This window comes from Pteropus vampyrus, unplaced genomic scaffold, assembly GCF_000151845.1.
Source record: "Pteropus vampyrus isolate Shadow unplaced genomic scaffold, Pvam_2.0 Scaffold131, whole genome shotgun sequence".
NCBI classification, from domain to species: domain Eukaryota; kingdom Metazoa; phylum Chordata; class Mammalia; order Chiroptera; family Pteropodidae; genus Pteropus; species Pteropus vampyrus.
This window is the reverse complement of record NW_011888912.1, coordinates 214,628-224,860: the sequence shown is the minus strand read 5'-3', so window position 1 is coordinate 224,860 and position 10,233 is coordinate 214,628. Positions and strand designations below refer to the sequence as shown.

The window sequence follows — 10,233 nt, the reverse complement described above, 5'->3', positions numbered from 1 at the left end:
ACTTCTCAGAGCCCCCCTCGAACTGCTGACACCGTTAACCCACTAACTGCCTTAACCTTACACCTGTACTCAGCCTACTTAAATAATTTATGGAATTACTTGTAAATTCTGAACGATAAGTTATAAGTGTTCTACAGAGCAATTATGCCTTTTTCTATTCATTGACTATTAGGCAAAGTTCTTTATTTTATTTTTTTTTTTCAGTTAAAAAAGCTTTCCTGTGGATACCGCAGCCATGTTTTTCAAAAAGTATCAAGGTCCACATTTATCTTTCACGCGGTGAGATGCACGAAGCGCTGAATGACAATGTGAAATGAATGACCACTGTTTACAGACGAGACACTTTAACCATTTTCACAGCCTCTCCGTGTGCCTGGGCTTCCCAGGCTCTGCCCCCAGAGAGCCACATGCCACATAAACTGTCCCGATAAAAACAATGTCCCAGTCTTTTTTTTTTTTTTCCCTTACCGAATACTTGTCTAAATGCTTAACTAATACTTAGCTAAATCATTTCAAATCTCCTTTTCGAAATAATCGACTGTGTCCTTGAGAAGTCTGGGGTTTGCAGGGGAACCCCGAAGGAAGTGCCGAGTCCCACCGCCCCGCCCCCCGTGTCCCTCCCCGCCCGTGTCTCCCCGTCACCAAGACCTCACGCCCTCAACGGCCCAGCACTGAGAGTCCACGCGTAATTCAGGTCTCCTCTGGGTCGCTGCTCCAAGGTCGCCGCGTGCCATTCGGCCGTCGCGTCTCTTGGCTGTGACGGTCGCTCACATTTGCCTTGCTTTCGATGACCTTGGCGGTTTGGGGGAGCACTGGTCAGATATCGGGTGGGACGCCCCCCCTGTCGGGGTTCGTCGGGTTTCCTGATCATGGTCCCACTGGGGCGAGGGGTTTGGGGGAGGGGGTTACTGACGTAGAGTGCCGCTGTCCTTGCGGCATACCATCGACGAGACCTGTGTGGCGCTGGCCTCGGCCACCTCGCTGAGGTCCTGTTTGCCCGGTCCCTGCCCCTCCAGGTCCTGGCAGGGGGTCCCTGTGCACGGCCCACACCCAAGGGCCAGAGGCTCCTGTGTCCTCCCCTGCGGGCTCGATTGGCAGGTGTAATCAGAAAAAATAAACCCAGGGATGTCCTGCTTAATTAATCTGTATTCTCTATACCCCCTAGTTATGCTTAATTCTTTAAAATTGTCATTTTAAGGAAAGTAAGAACCCCATCGGGACTGTACTTGAAAATCTTTGCTGAAAGAATTTAATTTTCAGTTTAAAAAAAAAAAAATCCCGAAGTGGGTTTGCTAAAAACTTTGCTTAAAAATATTTATTCAGGTCAGTCTTTAAATAACTTAAAGAAAATGACCAAAGCTTTTTCTTTTTTAAACTACATTCCAAAATCTAATTGGATGTGTTTTATTTGCAGTAATTATTCATTCGTGTCTGTAAAGGAACACGAACTTTGTTTCCTTCGTAAGGATGGACTCTGTATGTATCAAGGAAAAAAAGTGTTTAATTCTTATTTTTTAAACGCAAAAGTAAGACTCTCGTCTACTTTTGTTTTTACACACTCATTATAAAATTCCATGTTGCTTTATTGAAATATGTAGCTCCTGAAGTCCCCGTATCAGAAGAGCTGTTTTAAATGAGAAGGGGAAGATGTCACGCAGGTGCTTAATCTGCTCGGCACATGTTCCTCGATGATTCTTTGAAAGCACGTCAAGGAGCCTCCTAACATGAATATTGCAAGGAGATATTTTTTCCCTTCAGAATCCATAGTCTGAAGAATAAGATAAGCGTGAGTGTAGCTTAGGCCAAATCTGGATTTCAGCCCATTTTTGCTTAATAAACATCATGGCCTTAGAAATGTACATTGTTTCCCACCCCTCAGTCACCTCGCAAATGTTTGACCATAACCCTGTGTTGTTTTGAGGACATTCAGCTACTCGCAAGTATTGTAAACTGGACCCGTGCCTTATTTAACATACAAAATCAGCCGTTATATTCCACATGAGAAACAAAAGTAAGAACAAAAACTCTGCATATTATTCTTGGAAAGAAATCCCCAAAAAACTAGTCAGAAGTGTTAGTATTTCAAACCATTAAAATTTCGAGCGTTCAGAGTCAGGTCTTAAACGAGACTGCGTGGGATTCTGGTGGCTCTAGGGAGAATGAAGTGAAATTAAGGTGAGTTCCAGAAAAAACAAAGTGTTATCTTATTTTCTACTATGTTCATTTTATTTATTACAACTAAGCCAAATATTTGTAAACTCCCCTGCTGTTTGATTTTTTTTTTCCCTTTGAAGAAATAACACCTGTGCTACAAGAGAATTGTGTACGTGAGTGAGACCGATGGCTTCTGTACCTAGACTTTTCTGTGGCCTCTGAACAGGACACAGGCCCCCAAATGCCAACCTAACGTTTGTCCTTTTGCCCTTAGAAATTTCTGGGGGTGGGGGGGATGGGGAAGGAGAGTCGCTGTGAATTTAGGGGCTTTTGTTTTGTTAAGTGAAAGTGTTGTTCAGTGGTATGTTTTGGTGGTTACCTACTTTAGCGTCTTTTCGAAAGGCATCAAAATCTAGCATGATTGCTTTTCTGATTAAAAATTAATAACGCATTCATTTAGAAAACATTTCTTGGCTGTTTGTGCTGGGCACAGTGGCTGAGGATGCAGGGAAAGGAAACAGGTGACATAGTCCCTTCAGTGAAAGAACCAGCTAAAAGGAAAGAAAGTGCAAGTCTATAATAATAATAATAATAATAATAATAATAATAATAAATTTTGCTTAGAAGTTATTAGCCTAAGATTCTCACACCAAAAAAAAAAAGTCCTTTAAAGCTGCTTTATCTAACACGTGCTCTGAGTTCAAGACCACTGTGCCACTTCTAAATTCATTAGCTTTCTGTGTTATTATATGAAGTATGGATCATAATGCTGCTATCTAAGATGTCTACTTTTAAAGGCCAGACTCTGGGACTCCCAGAAACTAAGTGACATGTTTATCTGATTCTCCATGACCACTCATGGAGAATCAGTCTTTGAGCCTAGCAGCACAGGACTCCGTCACACCATGACACTTTGGCAATGCCTGGGGCCACTTTACTCGGTGTGGAACCAACGGAGGATGTGTTTGCATGGTGTGGGAATCCAGTTTTTACTGTCTTTATCTTGATAACAGCATTCTCTAGAATCGGTCCCCTGCCTTTTAAATAAGAACCGTGTGTGACCGAGCTAGCGTTAGCTTTTTGTCCAATCTCCTAATCATAGAACCCGGGACTAAATGAATTAGCTGTTTCTTCAGTAAGGTGAAGAAATAGACTCATGACCCAGAGTAGAAAACTGTGAATTTTCTCATAATCGGCAGATCTTCCTTCTCTCCCGGAAAATTTGGATTTTTCGGGAAAAGATGATTTTCTTGAATAAGTTTTCTAATTCAAATTCCATTATGTTTAGCGTACAAGACCTCAATCCTGGGTAGATATTTGTAAGTCGGAATGTAAATTTAAGAATGTCAAATGAATACCCGAATCGAATCCCCCACGGCATTCCTAACGTGGGAAAAGGTTTTCGTGAGCCCCAACAGGGTCGGCGTCCTACCCACGGTCAAGCCCAGAGATTTGTCTGTGCCTGTGTCTTGCAGCTTCTCCAAGAGGCAGAATTGTTTTGATCAAAGCAGTCGACATTGTGATTTGGTCAAGAGAGGGAATTATGGGTATTTAGAAAGAAGCATACTTTATTTTGAAAATAATAGGATTGCGTGCAATATTTTTCCTTGCACAGTTTTTAGTTCATGTAAATATGCTTATCTGCTTTTCCAGCAGATGCCGTGAGGTCACGTTTTTCAATATTTGTGTAAAACTGTAGGTAGCAATGTTCTATGTGATTTTAGGGGGAAATATTCTTTATATTGTTGGCAGGAGAGATGTTTTTGTTTATTTAAAATAATTGTGGATCTTGCATTATTGTATTGTAACTAACTGCCTCAGCAACAGTAAATATGCAACAAGCAAATCTTGAACCTTAGACTAGTATTGACAATATTGCTACTCTAAAAGAAATGTATATAATGCAACATGCTGATTTTACCCATGTACGTCTAACCAATATCCAGCCTGTGCCACATACATCTAACTGGCATTTGCACGGTGATGACCACATATACAGACTGTAATAGCCTTTGGGACGATCTTTGGTGAGATTTATAAAGGGCATTGCCAACGCTTTTGACTGTCTGTAAATCAAGTTAATTTTTGTATAATGCACAGTTTGTTTAACCTTAGAGCTTCTATAGATTTCTACTTTTATTATACTTGAATCAGGCAGAAAAGCACTGTGGAGAATCTGTAGCTCTGGATGCAATATGCAAATATACCAAAAAAAATTAATAGTAATAATAAACAAGGTACTGAGCGAGGATGGTACCTGGATGCTATATGTCCAGGAAGCTCTGTTTTTTTTCCAAATCATACCGTAGTGAAGGAATTTAAAATATGCAATCGTCTGTCTTCAAAGGTCGTGAAGTTACACACAGATTACCTCTTTAACGTGAGAAACCTCTGAGTCTCTTTGTCACTGTGATTTCTGTTCTCAGGTGAGAGCCTTTGAAGGACATTAACAAACCACCTCTGGCCGATCGAGTGACGTTAAGGGCAGGGCAGAATTAGAACTCTGTGCCGGCGGAAGCCACCGGCCTTCAGCTGGTGTCACTTCCGTCGCGTGATTTCGAGAACCGTTGAGAAACCGTATACCAAACATGAGATTTCTGCAATCTGCTGTGATCTAGAACTCAGAGCCACGCCTGAAACAGCAAACAAGTATGAACTGCATGATGCATACGACTTAAAAGGCATAAGGACTTTTTTGCATAAAAGGTATGGGAGAGGCTCAACGTCGGACTCTTCGAAGCTTGTTTCTTTGGCTTTAATGGAATGACTATTTCAAAGGGTCGAGCCTTTCACTAGGACGTGGCCAAGACCGACCACCCAGCACGGCGACCGCTTCATTGCTCTCGCATCCTCGAGGCTGCAGTGTAAATCATCTCGACACTTGACTACTAGGGGAGGACATTGTGTCTAAAAGTGCTGTTTGGGGAATTTTTTTAAAATATGCAAAAATAAATATTGGATGAACTACACATTACCATAAAGTGCCCGACAATGAAGCTATGAAATAAAATTGGTCATAATCCAAACCTGGCATGGGGTGGCTCTCTTTTTTAATCGTCCAGTCACCCCTTCCTCTCTCTAGGTGACGCACGGAAGGACCCCACCGTCTCCACCTCTGCCTTGCCACTGCCCATGTCTTCCTGACAGGTCTGCTCGAGAGCTACCCATTCTTTCCTGTATGGTCAACGAGTCGTGTTGGGTTCTGAAGTCACAGGGTAGGCACGCAGAGTGTCACTAAGTACGTGAGTGCCGGGCTACCCCAGTCCGTCAACTGTGTTTGGTGACCTTGCTTTAAGCATTGAGGACGGAGAAGAGACGCTGTAAAGTGAGTGACCAGTGCCGCAGGGACTAGGAGGGCTTCTCCTCCAGGGCCGTGACGGTTCCACCGAGAGCGAAGGTCCATTTCCTGTTGAAATGAACATATCTAAAGATCGAAGAACAAAATCTTCATGATTTGTACAAAGGAGAATTCGATAAGCGAGTGATTCTCCTGGATATGCTGAGTGGAACGAAGCTACCGCTCTAGATATTATAAGTTCACTTTGTTCCCCATCTTGTTAGTAAAGGTCCCATAGCTTCCCGGCACAATCTCTCGTGTCACTGTCACCCCCTTGTTTTGTGACGATGTACTCATTGCCCACCTTCCCCAGGCCCAGGCTCACAAGAAGCTCAAACAAACAGTTAATTTGTGTCTATCGCTCCTAGCTGTTCTGTTAGAAATCAGAGTGGGAAAAATTAAGTAACCAACTCATTTTCATGTGCACAGACTAGTCCGATGTCCCCATTGACGAGGCCAGTGTACCCTCTCCTGACTCATTCTCTTGGAGGCACGAATTCATTTAGTTCCTCTTTGAGTCTCCAGTTCTCAGCATGATGTCAGGCTCATCGTAGTTGCTTAAAGCTTATGTGAAATGAAATTGGACAGAATATGATGAGTTCAAGATGGCAGACTTTTGGAAGCATCTTAAGGTCTCTGTCGACTCTCTCACGAGTATGATACACAAAGCGTGCTGTCCTTTGGAAATGGCCTACAATAAATATTCACGTCAGACGCACAACACCGAAAATACAAGGAACAGTGTTGAGCTTAGAGTAATAGCGCAAATCTCAGACTAACGCTGGCCTTAGGATGGAGAGGAAGATACACAAGTAAGTAGCCAGGAAATTCTTTCTAAAGCCCAGAATCCTGGAGGAAATAAAGCCTGGAGTCATTTCTGCATGAACTATGACTGAATTTTCTCAGATTAGAGACTAGCGAGGTATTATCCATACTTTTAAAAGATGCACGAACCAAATGATAATTTAAATATTTGGCCCCTCCTCATTTATTGGTTGAATAAATACGAAACTTCTTATTCGAGGATAATCTTTCTTCACATATTGTTGTCGATTAATGAAATTTAAGGTTTCAACTGAATAATATATACAAGCAACTGACATTTGGTTTGTTTCGGTGATTATGCATTTATTTAACGGTTTCGAAATTGTTAGCGTAGCAGGAAGGAGCTCAGAGGTCATTTCAAGCTTATTTATATGTAAATGATTGGATGGAATTCTGGCCCAATCTGACCCTTGGCAGTGTGATAGGCCATGATCTCGTTTTGATACTGTAGACCGTTTGAGTGACAGGGCCAGCAGGGGCGGGACTTCTGGCTCGTGAGTTGCCTCTTATTTTGTGATGCGTCTTGGGTCCCTCGCGTGCGGGCTGAACCTTTTTCTTTTCTAACCTTTCTCAGCCTGTCGTGTTTTACATGTCACTAGACCAGTGTGTGTGGAAGTGGCTTCCGCCTTCTCTCTCCTGCCGCCCGTTCCCGCCTCCCCCCGCGTGGGAACGTCGCTTTCGGAGGCCCGCCCCTCCCCCGCCCTGGACCGCAGCACGGTGTCCTGTCACAAGCATCCGTGTCCAGTGCCTACTGTCGTCCTCTCCGCCACTGCCCTCAGGTAAGAGCTCTGATGACATGTTCGATTTCAATTCCGTGCGTTGCACTTGGCCCCAAACGCAAGACATTTGGTGATTTTTTTTTTTTTCATTAAATGAGTAAACTGAATAATTCTGCCATCTAGAATGCATGTAAGGGCAATATTACATGTACTGGTTTAAAAATCAGATTCCAGGGTCCGGTGATGTTTGAACGCTTTGGAACAGCCTCAGTGGAGTTTGGGGGTGCCACAAACCTTGGGGGTCTGAGCCCCGAGAAACTACCGGCAAAGAGTGACTTGGGGACTGTGGGAGCATTAAATCTCGTGTCTAAGTTCAGTAGCCGGAACAGAGAAGGTGAGAGTCGCAGAGTTTAGTGGGGACACCTAGGGGTCACCAGCTAGCTCCGTTGAGTGACAGGGCCAGTAGGGGCGGGACTTCAGGCTCGTGAGTAGCTTCCCTTTTTAGCTGGAAGAGGTAGCAAAAGGCAAGGAGCAGACGTTAAACTCCGAACAGAAACCTCTGTGCTGGAAAGTAAGTAGGACCGAGCAGGAAAATGTCAGATGACCCTTCCTCTTCACGGGTCACGGGGCGATTATGCGGATATGCGAGAGTTACCGGGGTCACGACGTGGCAGCTTCTTGCTGGCCAGATTCTCACCGTCTGCACACCTGTCCAGGTCACCTGTTAGAGTTACGCGTGCGCGTCTCTCCTGGAGAGTCCTGGGCGCCAAGGCCCTTGTCTGCGTGTGCGAAGACCGAGCCACTTTAGGAGCAGGCGGAGAGCGTGGCGTGTGCTTGGGGTGGGGGGCCGAACAGGGCAAAGGGCTCCGAGGACTCTGAGCGTGACAACAGTTGAGGCCCAACTTCCGATGAGCTCGGGGAGATAAAACGTTCTGGAAAGTGTTGCGGCGGCTGTCGCCCTGTGATCACTCACTACCTGACGACCCGGCTCCGTCAGGTCGAGGGAACAGTGCTGATTTGTGCCACCACCGCTGGCCTAGGGACATTTATAGGATGCAGGAGGGCATCCCCGCCACCCTTCTCGATCGGCGGTCTCAGAAAGTTGGGCCTACAGAGGAGCCGATGGACGCTGCCACAGGCCACCGCTGTGGCCCGGAGCAGCCGCCGGTGCCACCACTCCAGCAAGAATTGGACGCCTGTAAAAGCCACACGTCCCGGGGACCCACGGGGACGTCTAGATTCTAACATTGTCCCCCAGAGACCGGTTTCCGAGCCACTGTCCTCTGTCAGGTACTGCCACACAGCCCTGGCGGACACCATGGCCACGTTTCCGGAACCACGTGCGGCAAAGCCCGGATCCCGAGTCACAGAGGGACGGCGTACACTGGAAACGTGCCTGTCGTCATGGCCGCTCAGCACCGTGCACGGCCGTGAGAGTGGCACTTCTGCCAGAAGCAGGTGAAAGGTGAAAGGTCCCATTCGCTCCAGAATTAAGGGTGGCTTCCTGATCGGAGTCACACCCCTGTGCTGCAGGAAACCAGGACACGTCAGCTGGCTGCCCGTCACCAAAGGGCTGATTTAAACCAAGCCACGCGGATCCGCTTTCCTGCTGTTGACGGTCGTGGATGGTCGTGATGCCTCCACCGAAGAGATTTGAGGAGTAATCCCTAAAGGCTGGGCGGCAAAAAAAAAAAAAAAAAAAAAAAACCCAAAAAAACATAGAAAATGTAAAGCAAAGCTTTATTTTATTTTATTTTTTTAATTCTCATCATCAGCTGTTTGGGGAACTGAGAGCCTTTGATTTATTTCCCGACAGTATTATTGAGAAGTCAGAAGGGGTCTGTGTGTTCGGGTCAGTCTCACGGATGAAGGGATTTCTTCAGTCGGGTGGGACAGCCAGCACGGGGACAATTCAGACGTGCGGGAATGATGCGAAAAAGCGAGCCTTCTCTGCACGAATCCTGCGTATTTTCCAAACGCATCACAGCTTTGTCAGGCGGGCGGAAGGGAGGAGAAAACGTGACCTCTGCTCACCACGTGTCCTGACTCCGCCTTGTCCAAATGAGAGAGAGAGAGAGAGAGAGAGAGAGAGAGAGAGAGAGAGAGAGAGAGAGAGAGAGAGAGAGAGAGAGAGAGAAAGAGAGAGAGAGACATGTCCCACGTCCCGGGCTTCTTCACAGTGAAACGCTTTTCACTAACAATGAGCCGAGATGCCCATGAGATGGCCCCATCTGCATGGGGCCGAGCGGGAACTGGCACATAGGTTCCTTTGTCTCCAAAGGCCCTTAAAACGGGGGTAGACGCTCCTCTTTTGTGAGGTGAAGTGAAGCAGGCTCAGTGTAGCCCCGGCCCTCGGCAAGGGTGCCCCGAAGGACCCCTCGTTAGCACAAGATGATCAAACCGGTCACTGCGGGCACCTTCCAGCTCTGCCTCTGTAAACTGCTGGCGGCGACTCCGCATTACGACCACTAATGCTAATTGGCAGTAATAATAACTGTGGCCACCCAGGGCTAGACGCGGACCATACGCATCCCCGTGCCACACGGGGGGGACCCGTTAAACTGGTCGTTTAAGGAAGCCAAGTACGGTCACGGTCAACAGCTGATTTAGGTTAGACTCATTTGTCATTTCCTGCTTCTCTTTGCGCCCACTGTGACTGCAGAAGCCACGTGAGAGGCCATGCGAAGGAGGCTTCCTGGCACCCCTTGTAAACACGCAACAGATGTGGCTTTGCCATTGGCTGCCGTTGGCCGGGGTTCGCCCGGGGCAGGAAGTCGGCCAGCTGTGTCCCCTTTACACCCCGGCCCGAAACCTGCAAACAGCTGCGTGGGAGGGACTGTCCCCTTCAGCAACCCCCGGAGCCGGGCTGGGTTTTCTGCATCCTCACCCTTTTTTCCCGCACTGAGGAATCGGGCGCACGTTTGCCACGTTTTACTAACAATATACTAGTGATCGTCACTCTGCAGACGAATACTGTGCCACCCACTAGTGCCCAGAGCGGCGGTTTGGGAGGAAAGGGAATGAGAATCCCAGAAGCGTCACCTGCTGTCACGGCCGTGAGGTCGCTCACCGGTGTGAACGCGTGTGTCGGTCACCGGTCACCGCATCGCACACCGCACCGAGCCTTAGCACGTCACACAGCGGACCGTTCTCTCTCTCCGTTCCGTGGGTGGGGCGGGTCGTCCTTCCCTGGTCTCG

General features: G+C 46.9%; 1 protein-coding gene across 1 annotated transcript in view; it reads left to right on the top strand.

Moving 5' to 3' along the window:
- The window catches only part of DENND1B (DENN domain containing 1B), a gene marked incomplete at its 5' end in the record, with an annotated part of 131,915 nt that extends 123,635 nt beyond the window's left edge, over positions 1–8,280 (top strand). The window contains 2 exons of the mRNA XM_023534765.1: positions 7,219–7,429; positions 8,033–8,280. Of these exons, the coding sequence (XP_023390533.1) occupies positions 7,219–7,429; positions 8,033–8,280 (459 nt within the window). The remainder of the gene's footprint in view (positions 1–7,218; positions 7,430–8,032) is intronic.
- Between the last annotated feature and the right edge of the window lie 1,953 nt (positions 8,281–10,233).